Raw genomic sequence first — 16,179 nt, 5'->3', positions numbered from 1 at the left:
TAATTATTACATTGTTGTCACAAAAAAGACCCAGGACACATTCAGATGTTCAGATATTTTAGGTTTATTGTTCTTTCTTTCTTTTTTTTTGTGCTCTTACTGGTTTTAACTATTAATTAAGAAGTAGCCAGGAAACTATATGTTTATTTGTATTGAAACACAACAGTTTCTGAAACTTGAACAAAGTACATGAACAAAGTCACAGTCCAAGAGTGCAGAGCGCAAAGGCCGAGTGAATAATTAATAAGTCCGTCACGTAATACGTTACTTTATATATATGAGGGTGCTGGAATTTTTGTGAACATACACTATATTCATGCATTTTTCTGCAAGCAACACAGCTCAGCTGGGGTCAGCTCCAATCTGCGACAAAACCTCCACAACATAGAGGTTATTAGAGAGCAAACCTGCGCCGGGACAATGTGCGGGAGGAGTTTCCAAACCCAGCTACACCATTGGCTCGGTCCCCAGGGTGCTGCTCATCAGATCGTGCTCAGCCTGTGTCAACGGAAGCTTTTGATGCTAGAAACCGAAAGGCAAAGCAGAGAGTTCCTGTAAAAAAAAAAAATGAAGAATACAGTAAGAGACTCGTCCGCTTCTTTGTTACTGGGCTTGTTTTCATCCGCGGCACTTGCCGCATTTTTTCTGTGTTTCCTTTGTAAGTACAAGTTAAATGAGCCTTAAAAGTTACAGTGGACTGTAAATGATGAAGCTAGTGTTTGAGCTTACACCGGGCAAAACACGTTTGATGTGCTTTCAGTTGCCAGTGGTGAAGTTGGGGGCCTTTAACAAGGCGCACAAAGCTGTCCAGCAGAGCTGCTGGAACTTTGGCCTAGTTACAAACATTTTGAAGGTTTCCTGTTGTTGCTTAATAGGCTGAGAGCGACTATTAACTTGATCATAGTGCACAGAGCATAGGACAAAGTAAAGTCCAGATAATAACTACGGCCCTTAAAAGAATTCACTGTATCTTATATGTTTTTAAAAAGTTGCTTGTTGAAAAAATGTACCTCTATTTGGTAAAAGGTTCGGGATCTTTAAATATGCAAATGTTTTTAGTTTAAAAGTTTACCTACTGAACAAGATTTCTCTTTATTCTCAGTGTATTTGCTTTGGAGGCTTTCATTTTCTGCATCACCTGTAAGTTGGAAAACCAGAACATGATTGACTTGTGATGTATGAGATGCACACAGAAATCCTTTTAACTAATCTTTATACAATATCTTAGAATTTTAATAAGCTAAAAAGGACTGTTTTTAACACAAACTACAGTGTTGTTCATTGCTCCCACAGCAGTGAACAACTTCCCCAAAAACGTATTATTTTCTGTTTCTCTTCCCTACTTACAAGGGTCTTGGGACACACTATACAACAGCCATGTTTCTGTTTCACCTTTTCTCCCTGCTAGAAGTGTAAAACATCAATCTTGACTTTAACCTAAGCATGTCTGCATCCTGAAGCACAGGGAACCTCGCAGAGCAGGCCTAGAAGATGAGGAGGGGTTTGTGGACATATTGGAGGAGAGGAGGCGCAGCACTGATCTTGGCCATGCCCTCAGGACATTTAACCCCCACCCCTACAAAGGAGCTTCTCCCTGCTCCATGGCTGAGCTCAACAAAGCTGTGCTGGAGTCCCAATATCTCCGTTATGTGGTCAAAGAGGTGGGACTGTGTCATTTTTTCACAATGTAACCAACATGTTTTGCACTGCGGCATTATCAACCTGGAGTCTGTTGTTTTGTCTCTGTGTTCCTCCTCAGATCGCCAGGGATACAGGTTCATCAGAGGAGGAGGTGAGAGAAGATGCTTGTGGGATTTTGGAGGAAATGTCCCAAAACCTTCAGATGAGTTGTATCAGGTTAATGGCATACACGTTCACAAAGGTGTTCAAGAGGCTCTTCAGCAACATCTTTGTCAACATGGAAGGACTCAACAAGGTCAGGACCCATAAATAAATTCCCTAAACTGCAAGTTTTTAAAAGCAGATTTACATTTAACTTGTCCTTAGGATTTGGGGAGAAAATATACATTTTGTGTTCTTGTCAAGCATTCAGTGATTAATAAATCTGAAGTCTCAGCCAATTTAATTTGCTTATCTTAGCCCACAGGCTGTAAACAGGAGGAAAAGATAACGGAATCTGGCACAAATTAATGTGTTTAATCGAGTTTCACTCATTCAGAAATGAAGTGTTAAAATAACAATATGTGGTTTTGCAAATAGTTATGCGTTGGACTAATTCTTGGCTGTGTGCAGTGACTTCCTGGTAGATATTCTTACCTTCAGATAGAGGCTACCTGGCTGTTTCCAGGCTTTGTGCTAAGCTAAGCTAAGCAGCTGCATCTTGTAGCTTTGCAAATCACCACAAATGGAATGTGTGATTGAATGTATTAAATGATGTCTTGCTTTCCATTGCAACAGGCCTGTAAGATAAGTAGACAGTAACATATATTCTGATTAATGTATTTTCTGTTAGTTCTACTGCTACAAAAAAAGTCTATATTTTGTTTGTTCTTCCAGCTCCAGCAAGCCATCCAAGACAGTCCGGTAATTCTGATGCCTAATCACAGGAGTTATGTGGACTTCTTAGTTATCTCCTACATCCTGTTTACCTACGACATCCCTGTACCTGTTATTGCTGCAGGAATTCGCAAGTATCTATTTAAATTAAACCGCTGAAAGGTTACTAAAAGTGATTTCTGTTTGCCACTAAAAATAGATTTTGACTTCCTGTTTTTCTGTCTCATTTGGCTTTCTTCCTCAATTGTAAAGCTCTTGCAGGGATGAAGATAGTAGGGGAGATACTTCGTCGCTCTGGAGCTTTCTTTATCCGCCGTGCCATCGGCTCTGACAGACTGTACTGGGCTGTGCTGTCAGAATATGTCAAAGCCATTGTCAGGGTAAGATATGATCATCTGCTCCATCAGGTGTATATAACCAAAGCTTGTTTGGACATTAGCTGCTGTATTTGTATAGAGTTTTTTTGTGTTTTGTGCAGAGAGGATATGCTCCACTGGAGTTTTATGTGGAAGGTTATAGGAGTCGCACACTGAAGTCTCTGAAGCCTAAGTTAGGTGAGTGTCCACATGTGAACACTGTTTGTAAGTGTGTGCCCTGCTGTAGGAACATCTCTGCCTTTTCAGAGGGCACCTGGGTATTTTTAGGGTCTTTGTTGCTTTTTCTGGCTGTGCCGTTCCGTCTCCAACCCAACAGTTACTTAAAGACTACTACTAAAGATACCACTGCGCCTGCGTTTCTCCACTTTACAATATCTGTATGTGTTGGCAGGTATGATGCACATGGTCCTTGAGCCCTACTTTAAAGGTGAGGTGTTTGACATTACATTGGTTCCCATTAGCATCAGCTATGACCGCTTACTGGAGGAGTCGCTGCTGGCCCAAGAGTTACTGGGTGTCCCTAAGCCCAAAGAAAGCACTATGGTACGTCTTGGTCACATTACTTACATCTGCAACAAGAACAAAAAAACATAACTGAGTATTTATTTTTTAAGATTTCTTGCCAATCTTTAGCATCAAATTAAGTCTAAAACTATTTACAGGTCAATTGGGTGGAGATTAACTCCTTTTATGAATGATTACTAGCATATTTTTGTTTCTTAAAGATGTGGAAATCCAGAAAAAACGCATTTTATCATCTGCTGCAGTGGAAAAGTAATAAGACTTGACCTCATTACTGCTCAATGGCAGAAAGGTCATAAAGAAAACTCATTATTTTTTGCTTGTGCTACACTGTCCTCTTTCTTTCTTTCTTTGCAGGGACTGCTGAAGGCTAGCAAAGTGCTTCAGGAAGATTACGGCAGCATGCATGTGAACTTTGGCCGTCCCCTTTCGGTCAGGGCGCTGTGTCAGGGCAAGATAAACCACAGCCAATACAACCTCATACCCAGGTAGAAACATTCATTACTTTCAGTCTTATCTATAATCAGGAATAATGGAAAAAACTGAGGTCTTAACTTCAGTTTCCCCTGTTTAATGCCGTAGCACAAATGACAAATTGTTACTCCCTGCACGTGTGCCCGGTACCACTTGAGTGAATACCATCATTACATTAGAATTAATTTATTTATTGATTTTTCTTTGTTGTTGTTTTGCTCATTCTGCAGCCATGTAGTCATCTGTTTTCCAGTCTGGCTGCTCACTCCCTCTTTTATTTTTCCTTTGTTTTTATTCACAGAGATCTTCCTCAGAAGCCCACTGCAGAGGCTCAGGCCTGTGTGAATTGGCTGTCTCATCTGATGGTGCGCATCCAAGAAGAGGGCTCTCTGATCAGCCCCTGGTCTCTGATGGCCTGCTTGTTGCTGCAAGCTCCTATCACAGTGTTAACAGAAGATGGCCTGGTGTGGCATCAACTCACAGAAAAAACCATTTGGCTTAAAAAGCTGGTGCTGGACTTTGGAGCGCATCTGAACTGGCCTGGTGGGTGCGGAGAAGGAATAGGTGTATATTTTGTTTTATATGATTCATGCTTTGCTTTGATTTATTTAGTACAAAGGCAGCTCTATCAAGCTTGAGTTCAGAACTGGGGTAAGTCTTATGCTCAATGGGATATAATGGGATTTTGTTGAGCCTCTGTCACCTCTTGAATGACCAGTAGGGGGCATTTGCATATTGTATTATAATAAAACATAAAGTTGATGTAGAGAAAAGTAACTTCCCTCATGTTAACAGTGTCAGGATCTCTCACTTCAGGCTCCTTCAGCCTGTTCAGAGGTACAGATCAGACAGATTAAATGAATGTGAGTTGGCACAAGTGTTCAGATTCACTTAGGAAATGCTCAGTGGATTAATGCACTTTAAGTAACTTATCCTAAGAGGACCCCATTGAGCTGTCTCACTCTACAGATCTCGTGTGTGTGCAGATGAACACGTGCAGGCACATAAGCACACACACACTCATATGGAAGGTATTGTGATGCAACCTGATGCTCAAATTGATGAAATGTAATTTGAAAATCTTTTCATACAGGACAAGTCCCGGACTCTGATGTGATGTTGTCCAGTCTGGCTCTTCATCACTCCGTCGTGAATCGAAAAGGAGGACGTGTCTACCTGGTTCAAGAAAAAGAACCAGCCAGGAAACATCCTGTGAGCCCAGAGGAGGGTGTACACATTACAGCAGCAGCGGTGCTGATGTTGGCCTCCTATAGGAATCAGTCCTTGCATGTTTTTGTGCGTCCTGCCTTGCTTGCAACTGCCATGCATATCACAAAGAGCTCACAGAGAGGTGAGGGTTAGAAGGAATATGTCAGTGTTCTGTAAAGGAAGAGCTTTATATATTTGTCTCAGCTTCTTGTAATTCACTGTTCTGTTCACAGACGAGCTCTTCACCTTCTTCTGCTTCCTACAGGATGTCTTCTCCTTTGAGTTCATATTTATTCCTGACGAGTCCTCTCAGGTAACAACCTCGTGTGTAAGGGATTTAACTTCCGTGGAACATCTCAGAACAAAGATCATGATTGTTTTTGTTTACACCCTGTAACAAATCTATTAAAAATTTAAATAGGACGTGGTCAGACTTGACACTTGAAGTCACAACAGAATCCCAGGTTAGGTACATTAATGCGCAATAGGAAGAATGTGGCATGAAGTGATTTTGTAGCCTGTGGACAGTGCACAGTATGTCAAAGAGCAACCAAGGAAAACCTGAATACTCTTTACTATTAGAATACTGGTTTGTATGAGTATTGTTAGCATGCTATTCACTGATTAAAAATGTTTGTGTAAAAGAATCTGAAATGTGGTAAACAGAAACTGAGTTACTCAACCCAAGAAAATTTTGCTGGATTGATAATGTTTTTACATGGCTGTTAATATAAAATATTCCATCAATCAGGACTTTCAGGAGGCCTGCTTCCTCCTGAAGAAATGCGGAGCAGTCCACATCACTACACAGAAAGTGACGGTGTCTGAAGCCGGGATGGAAGTGCTTTCTTTCCTGCAGGCACTGCTGCAACCCTTCATAGACTCTTACCAGGTTCTTTGACTTCTACATTCTCTCCTTCAGATCAAGGTTGCAGTTACTTGGCTGCCAAAATGTGTTGTAAAGATCAGTTTTTCAGCAGCCTCAGTCAGCATGAGTTTTGATTTCTTTTGACCAATATCTGATGACATATCATCTCACATCTAAGTCATGATAACATTCGTCCAAAGCACTTTACAACATTGCTTCTCATTCCCTGATTCATAAACACAGCTCACACACCGATGATGTTGGCTGTCATGCATACTGGGAGGAATGTGTGGTTCTGTGTCTTCCCCAAGGACACTTGTAGCAACATGTAGCTAGGAGACTCTAAACCCCTAAGTAAGAGCACACTGAACATGGCAGCTCCTGAAGGGGATCAATAAAGCACAGTAAAACCCTCCCTCATTCTCATTGTGTTTGTAGCTATTTTAACTAGAGTTGGTTTAGTTAATGAATAGTTTCTGATTTAAAGGGAGAATTTCTTTAAATGCCTACTACATTAAAAAAAAAAAGATTACTTATTTATTATTTTATTACTTATTTTTATTATTTACATTTAATGGTTCAAATTCTCTTAAATGGGGGGGGGTGTGCTTCTAAAATTCTGGTTACAGGAACATTTTCTAAATGTAGATTTATTTTAGATTTTATTTTATTTTTAGAAACAGCCTTTTAGCTTATTAGGTCACGCATAACAACCCAGCGTGTTTAAGGTTTTTTGGTTTGATCTGGCATGTTTTTATGTCTAGGTGATGTTCAACTATCTTTCTGAAGAGGGAGTCCATATGTTGACGGAGAGAGAGTTCCTACCTACTGTGAGAAATCTGGCCTCAAAGCTCATCATGTCAGGTAAAACAGAAAGTGGCAGAAATGGCCTCTAACCTCTCTGGACCATCTCCAGCTATTAAAAGATTCTTTCCGTGTCACAGGTGATCTTGGCACCTACGAAGCCCTTTCTTCTGATACACAAAAAAATGTTTTGTCTGCTCTGCGAAGCCTGGAGGCCGTGACAAAGTTGAGTGGGTGAGTAATAAGATTAACCCCTGCAAATCTGTTTGGTTTTAAGCTCATTTTCTGTGGTGGCTGAGAAGCTGTCTGCTCTTTCTGATGCCAAAGTTGCATGTTGAGCTTCTGTATTTTGTCTTCTGATTACAGGTCTAAGGAGAACGAATACAAAGTTAACACAGAAGCTGTGAGAAGAATTGGAGACATACTATGTAAGTTAGCATTTCGTAACAAATACAAAGCAGGTGTTTTGTAGTTGTGGTTTTACAGTTTTTCCTTGTTTTTCCTAGCTGCCTCTAAAACACATTTTCATTGACTTCTAATTGTCATCAGTATATATTCAAGATACCCTTGTTGCATTTTGTTGTTTGTTATTCTATAACCGCAACCCTGAGGGATTTTTTCTTTCCTCTCATTGTAGCTGGTAAAATCCCTCCCCAGATGCTCCGGACTACACCTGACGCAAGGCTTTAGACTCCATTGGAACAAGTCCAGCCCACAGTCCTGTTTAACCTTACTTGATATCTTGTGCTTTCTCTCTTCATTTCTTCACGTCCTGTTTTTTTGTTTTCTGTGCTGTCAATAGGATAGCAGCACATTAACTCTGCCCTCTGAGCTCTCAGACAAAACAGTTTATCCTGTATGTCAGTGGCCAGACTTAAGCTAACCACTCTTGAATGTTTGCTATCTCTGTGTGCCCTCGCTATCATCCATTAGAGATCTGACAGGACTTATTAAAAAAAAACAAAAAAAAAACTACAAACACCTGACATGGTGAACCAAAGGTAACAATACTAATTTAGTTTGAGGACAACCATGTAATCCAAGGTAGTTGATGACAAACTCGAGTGGCATTATGCCAGAAGCACTGGTGATGCCTGTGGACATTGCACATTGAGTTGATATTTTTAATGATTCGTAGATTTATGAGCCAGGAGAGCAAATGAGAAAAATGGCATTTTATTGCTAACATAGTAAATACAAATGAAGTGAACTTGAGTGTAGCAATAAAGACCTAAATACCATAGCAGTGTCAAATAGCATAACCCAGAGGTTTTATTTGTTTGAGATACTTATTTTAACGTCTTTACATGTCAATAAATGTGATACAAATGTAACAAAATGCACCATATATTCATTATTTTTCACATTTTTTCTTATTCTGTTGGAAGTATTCCTTCAGCAACAGTGGGTGAAAACCACAGGCCAAAGTTCAACCTCCTTTCCTCTGAAAACAACTCAACACTGTGTAACCCTCTCAGCAGTTAGAATAAGGCCTCTTACGTGCCAAATAACCAGTAAATTGTTTTACTGGGAGAAAGATTATCTATACACAGGTGGCACATCGACCTTGATGCGTAAAGCGCTGACCGGATCTTGACAAAACACAGAAATGTATTCCAAAACTTTAGAATTTAGCTTTTTTTCGCTCTCTTTGGCTCTGTGTCGCTCCCTGTCCCATCTCTCCCTCTCACCATTCATTTGAGAGAACAGGTTGATCTGTATAGTGCGCAGCGTGGCTGCAAGGACGTAGAACGCACCCTGCAGCATGTGGCAGAAGGCTGCGCCCACACTGAGCGCTGCGCCCATCAGGTTGGGCACCGTCTCGCACACCACGCATATGCCCTCCAGGAAGTGCAGCATGCCTTTCTTGACCAGGGGCTGACCTGGGTGGACGTTGCCGTGGTGAGTAGTGGTTTGCTGAGCTTGCTGAGCATGGTTGACCAAGTATCTCGCACAGTCGGCGAAATGGGTGAGGGCTCTGCGCAGCGGGAGCAGGGCCAGGTACAGGTGACAAGCAGCTTTGGTCAGAGCATGAAAGAGCAGCCGCAGCTCAAGCACGGCGTTGCCTGGAGATAAGAAGGTAGCAGGGTCAGATGGAGTCTAATTTAACCCCGTGGTTAATGTCAGCAACCATTACGGCGTCTGCAAATAGATTAGAGTCCGTCAGCAGCCATGTGGACGGCTGGTATCACCTGAGCACGCAAAGTGGTGCCTCAGCTCGTCATTATGCCCGACAGGTTTTGCAGGATGCATTAACACAAATATTTGGTCTACAAGACAGGGTTGGAATGCAAGTGTTTCATAATTATTATTCAGTATTATCAAGTAGACTTAACATTAGATTAACTAGTGCCCAAAATGAGAAGTATTTTAAAAATTAAAATTCCACATTAAAAAAAAACATTAAATTACGAGACATTAAATAAATCGTTTTTATTCTAGTCAATTTCATTTGGGGAAATTTGCGTAAAAACACGTTCCCCACATCCACGATCCCCGTGCGCCAACGAATTTAACTTTTACTTACTATACAAAATATTCTAGTACTATGCGTTTTGAAACCATATAGCTGTTTAAAGGTACCGCCAGATGAACATTATTTCTTTTGACTGTGGATTTAGGAAATCTGTTTCCGCCACCAGCAGGCTGGTGCCACAAGTTCCTGAAAAGCTCTCAAATGTCCACTAACCGTCAATAAAGCAGAAGATCCAGAGCAGGGCGATACTCGCTGTCACCGACGTCCAAAACTCCATGAAGTCTCCCCCCGTCCGGCACTCGGCAACGAAAAGAAAGAAAGTGAAACTAGCAGATTATGATCTGGACAAGTCCTTGTCCTGCCTTTATGCAGCTAATACCTAAACATTAAGTCGTCGCATCCTCCGCAGGTGTCCCGAGCCTTGCAGCCTCCGTGAAACACCTTGAAAGTGTCAACGAGCGCATTAAGACCGAGAGACTTCAACCCTTTCACCTACTGCACTTAATCATAGCAGCTTTACAGGCCTGGTGAAGCAGCTCAGACATGGACCTTTGCGTCCCAGAGAACTCTCAGAATTCAGGGGCTTAAAAAGATTCGTTTTGAATGATTCCACCAGATTGCGTAAAACTAGTACCATTTCAGTTTGAGCGTATAAGGCGTTAATGAGAGAGTAAAATTAATGTGGTCACCTGGGGAATTTTAATGCTTTCTTTGCACGTGCTTTTTTTAAAATTACACCTATGTTATTATTTTACACCATGCTGTTCATGTAGGATGCCTCCGCCATACTGTACGCTCCTTAGAGAACTAACTGTCTCAACCTGCTGACCGAGACAGGGCAGAGGTAACTTACTACTAGGCAGGATAAAATGCACGCGACAAGGTGGGAATAGTGACCTACTATTACCAGAAAAAAAAATCCCCACAACAGAAAAAAACCTGGGTGTGCGTCTTGTAAGGGCGGACTAACAGTTTCTTTTGCTTTTTTAAATTTCTGTTCTGTTAATTGTTCATATTGTGTTATTTGCCACTTCCCTGTCCAGTTAATCAGTAGCCTTAATTCCCTCTGTGACTGATATTTAATACATTGTATTAGTTGTATTCACGAGTGGATGGAAGTGCTGTGCTTTTTATACAAAGCATGACTTTGGTTTTCAAGTGGTTTGTCTACATCATCACGCATGTGTATTTAGTCAGCCGACAGGAGCGTTATTGGGAAGTATATGATCAGTCGCATGGGACTGTGACTACGATTGTAATTGCTTGGGTATTTGAAATAATAAAATTAAACAATGATTTTAACTCTGGTTTTGTAAATTATTTAGCATTAAGAATTTGGGGTCCCATATGCTACACTTGGAAAACAATAGATAACATAATTACACGTTGTAGTTTTGATTAATTAATTGGCTTATGTCTATCACCAGCTGCCACATACTACATTTTGGGAGTGTATTTGTCCTATATACAGAGATATGTTGTCTTTACACCGCCCTCTCCTATTGGATCGCGTTGTGACGGTGCCATAGCAACGGAAACTCTTTGGACAGCAGGACACTTGCAGGAGGCCTCTCTCTGCTCTCTCTCACTCTCGCCAGTCTGTGGGAAGAAAAAACTGTCTCTACAGTTTCAAGTGTGTGTGTGTCTAAGGACATTTTTATCAGTTTTTGCTTCTCTTTTTGGAAATTTCTGATCTCTCCTTATGTCAACAAAGGTAAGTTGCCATGGTGACACACAAACGTGCCTGCTTTGTGGAGTTATTCTTACTAAAGTCTTGATAAAATGTAGCCCATTTGTCGTGTAGCACAGAAGACTAGTAATTTTCATTAATCATCCATTTAATGATTGACAAATCCCTCGACATAGTGATGATCCCCATGAAGAAAAACAACGGTGTGATCACCTTCCACACATCATTTCCTGTCAGCTCACTGAAATTACAGGTAACGTACCACTGCATGAAATTAAAAAAGAAAAAAAAAAGCTCAACAGCCCTCGCATAATATAACACTGATCAAATTATTTAAGAAAAAAAGCAGTCTTCAAAGTTCACGTTACTGGCACTTCGGCTTTTCTTCCTCTTTCCCAGTATTTACTATTCATGTTTAAATGTGTATTTTCAGTAGCAAATGATCACTTACACATACTCCAATTCACTCTACCTCTTCATAGAGAGTGAAACTGTGAACCTTTGTAAAGTAAGTATTCATTACCACACTTAACTAATAGAGGCCCTGTAGCCTGGCCACCACTGATGTTCTTACAGGGGTTACAATGCCCTTCTGAATGTATGGTGGCCCCTTCTTTCTCCTGTCTTTTCACTTTCATATCTGTATATACTCAGTGAGCATGAATGGAAAGATTTTGGGTTGAAGACAGACATTTCATTTGAACAATGACAGCACATGAAATAGGATCAGGTGCAATGCAAACCAATCAGACATTCAAATCCATGTACTATACATTTAGAGGTAGCATTTGCATATTTCCTATATAAACAGACATGTCCCACATCAGGTGACTGTGGAACCGTGAAAAGCAGCTCAGGCTTCTAGGTAGTGGACATGATCTGTCACTTGCTGTTGTGCTGGACCTACATCTTTGAGATTTCACAGTCCACCCGGCACTCTCCAGTTTACATATACAATTTGTCTAATAATAATTGTAAAATGTTTTCTAAAGTTTTAGGTAGAGACATATGTTTGGTCGAGTGTAAAGTCAGATAAGCTACATTTCTGGGATTAAAATTGTACAAAGCAGACCAACTACAGCCTGGTATGTAACAAGTGCAAACACAAAAAGGACTCTACTGTTTGTTCAGGAATGCACAACAGATGTGAAGGACAACATGGACACCAGAAGGAGTGTGCTTCTGTCAAGCACGAAGTTAAGGAGCAGCAGTGAATGTGTTAGTTCAGACATAACTGATAAACAATCACCATCAGGGCCAAAGCTGAGGCCCAAACAGGAATGTCTCCCTCACACCACCCACAGAGAACTGCAGGTACTGCATTCAACACATATCTGCACACACACAGGGAGAGTAAGGTGTGTCTTACTGGATGTGTTACAATTTAGGCAAAAATGGAGGCTGAAAATCGGCAGTGGAGAAAAACAATCAAACCTTTATTGGACACAGAAAATGCGTTACTGAAGGTAAGATATACAGAACAGTGGTCTTTACTTGGAGCCTGAGGAGCCTGTTTTGTTTTTTTATGTTTGTGTCAACTATATCCTCTATACTGTGGGTAAGTTATGTTGGGATTCTCTTCAAGGTGTCACAAAAAGACTCATTAGCATCTGTAACTTGCTTGATATTTGTCTTTATTGAGGAGTTGGAAACATTTCTGAGCCAGCGGGACACAACACAGCTGAGGAGGAAGGAGCTGCTGCACAAGCACTGGACTGAGCGTGTATGGTTTCCCCTGCAGAGCAGAGTGGAGGACGGTGTGTCCACCTGTAGCCTTGTGGAGGCCAAGAGATTCCAGAGTTTATATAGCCAGTTCCTCCATCACTGCAACACAAAGGTAACTGCCTCCCCAATTTCTACCGGGCTTGGACCAGCACGGCACAGCTGGGGAGGGGAATGGGCGGTTAGGGGTTTAGTTTCTTTCCCAGAGACACTTCACCATATAGCCAAAGCATCTTCCTTACTCTAACTGCTTTAATGTCTTTCATCTTCAGGGTTTTGTGTTTCTAGAAACCTATGATCCCAAAGAGTACAATCCTTTTCTTCTCAACATCAAAAAGTCACAGGTGATTTATGTGACTTAAACATTCCACATATATTTTCCAAAAAAGCATTTTGGGACATAGTAAAGTAATACGAATGTCTTTGACAATATACTTGCACTAACTGCTCTATTTTTAGCTCAATAAAGACAACATAAAGGACCCGCTGTACCTTCAGCCACATCACAGACAGGAGCAAAAGAGAATAGCTTCTTGTGAAGCAGGTACTTTCTTTTTTTTAACCAATTGGAAATGTAAGACCTATATAAAAGATTTCTTTCTCTTTGGCATTTTCTCCTAAATTTGGAAGAATAAAAGTGAGACAATGTTAAATTGTTAAAAAATTTTACATTTTCAAAAAGGTTCTTCCTTATTTTGTGCTACTGTAATATCAGCTTAACATTTAGTGAGAATTCATATGCAGAATTTAGCCACTTATAGGTATTATTATTACTTATTTGCCATTGCTATGCCATTAAACGTGTAATTTAGGTTTCACTCAACCCAAATCAGTTTAAAGCCTAATTAGATATACATTTTTAAATACTCTTTAACTTTATCACCCATATTAGGATGCAAATACACAATAAGACATATCAAGAAGTTACCTCAGAGTGATCATCCTTTTACTGAGTCTGTGGTGCCCTGGGCCAAAACACCTCTACAGGTTTCATTCAGTTATCCAGCCTCTGCTTCCAGAAAAACTCCAGTGGAAGATGAAACTGAAGGAAGGGAGCTCAGCAGGTACAAAAATACAATTATAAAAATTGAAAATTATAATTTTTAAATTAGATCTGAAGTCACTATTTGATACAGCTACATTATAACTGCAACATGCACAAAGTATTTCAATTCAAATGAGGATACATGAGAAGTGATACTGTGCACGTGTCCAGGCTTGATACCATACCCTACCATGTAAAGGCAGCTGCCACAACAGATGGACTGTGTCATCGTCCCACCTGCTGGTTCTCCAGATGCGGATGTCCACAATAACAAGCAACTTTACAACTACTTCAGGGTTTGCCTACATCCAAATAAATCCGAATTTATCATAACTAGTCACCTCCATTCCCTTCTAACTACCTCCAGTTTTCCGAGGACCATACATACAAAAGTTGGCCTCCAGGACCCGGGGGGAGGCAAGAGAAATGTGTTGAGAAAGTACAGGACAAATGTAGAACAATCTACAAAGCAACATGTTTACTGGATGTACTTTATTCAAGCCATTTTTAGGATTTAATGGCTTACCTGGTTGCACCATAGGGTGAAGCTGGACTTCACATTGTGCAGTAGTGTGCAACATAAAGCTGTATAGCAATACATTTATATGAGGGGGCAACAATTTGTATTCATATAAACAAACACATGTTGGACCAGATGTACAGTATTCCCCCTATAGGACTAAAACAGCACTGTATACACATTTGTGAATATGAACATTACACTATCCAACCTATAAACTAAGTGCTGAATATGAAAACTTGGCAATTACATTCTTGTTCTACATTTTTGCCAGGGTCTCCTTGTCTTGAGGTAACTTATAAGTATGAATAGGGCAGAAAAGATCCAGACTATCTTGTGGCATCACTTGCGTTGCTACAATAAGGCACGTTTATGCTTTTTAGACTTGTTTCTGCTTATGCAAAATATCCTTGTCAGTATAAAATGAAAGTCTCTGCCCGAGGGAGTGTTCAGCTACACTAATGTGTTTTCCTTATTTGGCTGGTTCATAAAGCTGCAGATCTAGCTTGACCCAAACTTCTCCAGTGGGGACTTCGTGCAGTAGTAGACGGCGGTTTGCAGCACCTTTGCTCTCCATCTCTTTCTTAATGGTTGCCACTGGAACTTCAGTGCGACCCAGGAAATCTAAAGAAGCAGAAAACATTCTTGTTAACTTTAGTGACATGGAATTGACACACAAAATTCATGCGGATCATGATCGCCACCAGAGAGGAAGAGAGACAGCACCAGTTGTCAGGTAGCATGGTGACATGGTTAGAAAACCTTTTGTAGGTTCAAAACCTTGTTGGACTCTAGAGGTATTGCCTTTGTGACATTCTGATGTTTAGAAACAAAAATCTTTTTTATCAGGTAATCTGACATTAAACTGGTAGCCGGACATCCTGTCTTATTTTTAGAAATCTCACATGAAAATTGCTTACTGTACTGGCAGTGTAGAGAACTGTGAAAAGGGACTTTTTAGCACATACACAACAACAGTGCAAAGAAAAATGTCTAATACTTAAGCAAGTTGGACAAGATTAATGATCCATCTGTTTGAGTCTGCTGTGTGTGCTTCTTATCCACTGACCATCTGGTGAGAACTGGTCTTTCTCGAAAACGGTGATACACAGGACATCCTGGTAGAGGTCTTTAATAAAGAACTGGCAGTTGAAGTTCCACTTGGGATTTAGAGTGTCACCGACTGGCCGGGAGGTGTAGCACTGAGCCCCCATCGTCAGCTCACAGTAAGGATTACTTTTACCTGGAAAGAAATCATGTACGTTTTTAAATTAACAAATTGTTTAAGAACTGTACAGTATGTTGGTATTTTTTGAAAGAAAATGTGAAAGGATCTTACCATTGGGCTTGCAGGCCTTGAGCTCCTGAGCCTCCGTGACAGTTACCAGCAGTCGCCCAATGCCGCTTGTTTTCAGGGAACGTGCTGAAACAAACACAGAAAGCATTTTGCCAGCTGAAACCACAAATCAAATAATTTTGAATACACAAATACACAAAATATGCATACAGCTGCTTATACAGTAGACATCCTAGCTCTGCTTGTCCTCCCGTATAACTGTGTTTACCTTGGTAAGCCTTCTCTCGCTTTTTCTTCTCTGTTTCTATGAAATGCTCAGATGCCGCCTTGATTTTCTGGACCCATGTCGCCCTAATAAAACAGTACACATATCAATACTAAAGAAAGAATAGGTCATTGTTGCTATTTGTGCACACAGTATGTACCTCTCGTTCAAGGTCTCAGTTTTGAGTGTGTAGACACGATCGATGTGTGAGACATGGAAGAGAGGCTCATCACTAGAGGGGTCTGGAGGCATTTTCACCAAAACTTCATTCAGAAACAGAGGCTGGGGAAGAAAATGAAATGATGCGTGAATAACATGATGGCCAGCAAAGGAAAATCATTTAAACTGTTGTTTGTAGAATCAATACTGAAAATGATACAGAAGAAGTAAAAC

At 40.6% G+C, this 16,179-nt stretch overlaps 3 protein-coding genes across 24 annotated transcripts in view; 2 read left to right on the top strand and 1 right to left on the bottom strand.

Annotated features, from left to right (window-relative positions):
- The first annotated feature begins 338 nt into the window (after positions 1–338).
- gnpat2 (glyceronephosphate O-acyltransferase 2) lies at positions 339–8,110 on the top strand. Of its 5 annotated transcripts, none has more exons than XM_067481042.1 (17): positions 339–658; positions 1,103–1,140; positions 1,461–1,661; positions 1,760–1,936; positions 2,518–2,647; positions 2,770–2,897; positions 2,996–3,071; positions 3,286–3,437; positions 3,774–3,904; positions 4,192–4,454; positions 4,984–5,241; positions 5,333–5,412; positions 5,851–5,991; positions 6,732–6,831; positions 6,912–7,005; positions 7,138–7,199; positions 7,409–8,110. In XM_067481042.1, the coding sequence occupies exons 1-17, from the start codon at positions 568–570 to the stop codon at positions 7,459–7,461; spliced, it is 2,175 nt and encodes a 724-aa protein (XP_067337143.1). In that variant the 5' UTR covers positions 339–567; the 3' UTR covers positions 7,462–8,110. The 5 variants fall into 5 exon arrangements, with proteins under 5 accessions (XP_067337143.1, XP_067337145.1, XP_067337144.1 ...); XM_067481044.1 differs by having other exon boundaries at positions 340–579; XM_067481043.1 differs by having other exon boundaries at positions 340–658; positions 4,192–4,433.
- A 2,272-nt stretch (positions 8,111–10,382) lies between these two features.
- fam228a (family with sequence similarity 228 member A) lies at positions 10,383–13,689 on the top strand. 3 transcript variants are annotated; one of them, XM_067481049.1, is made up of 6 exons: positions 10,383–10,961; positions 11,114–11,190; positions 12,069–12,251; positions 12,326–12,403; positions 12,580–13,203; positions 13,552–13,689. In XM_067481049.1, exons 2-5 carry the CDS (start codon positions 11,116–11,118, stop codon positions 12,904–12,906), a joined length of 663 nt encoding a protein of 220 aa, XP_067337150.1. In that variant the 5' UTR covers positions 10,383–10,961; positions 11,114–11,115; the 3' UTR covers positions 12,907–13,203; positions 13,552–13,689. The 3 variants fall into 3 exon arrangements, with proteins under 3 accessions (XP_067337150.1, XP_067337149.1, XP_067337148.1); XM_067481048.1 differs by lacking the exon at positions 10,383–10,961 and having other exon boundaries at positions 10,977–11,190; positions 12,580–13,003; positions 13,119–13,203; XM_067481047.1 differs by lacking the exon at positions 10,383–10,961 and having other exon boundaries at positions 10,977–11,190.
- A 16-nt stretch (positions 13,690–13,705) lies between these two features.
- The window catches only part of itsn2a (intersectin 2a), a 35,911-nt gene continuing 33,437 nt past the window's right edge, over positions 13,706–16,179 (bottom strand). For 15 of the 16 annotated variants that reach the window (XM_067481030.1, XM_067481031.1, XM_067481024.1 and 12 more), the window contains 5 exons: positions 15,947–16,068; positions 15,790–15,872; positions 15,564–15,647; positions 15,294–15,467; positions 13,714–14,848 (listed from right to left, as the gene is read on the bottom strand). In XM_067481030.1, coding sequence (XP_067337131.1) covers positions 14,697–14,848; positions 15,294–15,467; positions 15,564–15,647; positions 15,790–15,872; positions 15,947–16,068 — 615 coding nt within the window. In that variant the 3' untranslated portion in view covers positions 13,714–14,696. Of the gene's footprint in view, positions 14,849–15,293; positions 15,468–15,563; positions 15,648–15,789; positions 15,873–15,946; positions 16,069–16,179 lie in introns of all 16 variants that reach the window. The other variant, XM_067481019.1, reaches the window with a different exon arrangement.

This window comes from Channa argus, chromosome 17 (assembly GCF_033026475.1).
Source record: "Channa argus isolate prfri chromosome 17, Channa argus male v1.0, whole genome shotgun sequence".
NCBI lineage: Eukaryota > Metazoa > Chordata > Actinopteri > Anabantiformes > Channidae > Channa > Channa argus.
Note: the sequence above shows the minus strand (reverse complement) of the source record. Positions and strands in the feature narration are given on the sequence as shown.

Bases quoted from the DNA above. Each gene is read 5' to 3' on its own strand.
- gnpat2 (XM_067481042.1), top strand. From the start codon at position 568: ATGAAGAATACAGTAAGAGACTCGTCCGCTTCTTTGTTACTGGGCTTG. The intron at 3,072-3,285 runs GTGAGTGTCCAC...ATGTGTTGGCAG, and splicing joins GTCTCTGAAGCCTAAGTTAG to GTATGATGCACATGGTCCTT. The intron at 4,455-4,983 runs GTGTATATTTTG...CTTTTCATACAG, and splicing joins TGGGTGCGGAGAAGGAATAG to GACAAGTCCCGGACTCTGAT.
- fam228a (XM_067481048.1), top strand. From the start codon at position 11,089: ATGATTGACAAATCCCTCGACATAGTGATGATCCCCATGAAGAAAAAC. The intron at 12,252-12,325 runs GTACTGCATTCA...GTTACAATTTAG, and splicing joins CCACCCACAGAGAACTGCAG to GCAAAAATGGAGGCTGAAAA. The intron at 12,404-12,579 runs GTAAGATATACA...GTCTTTATTGAG, and splicing joins CAGAAAATGCGTTACTGAAG to GAGTTGGAAACATTTCTGAG.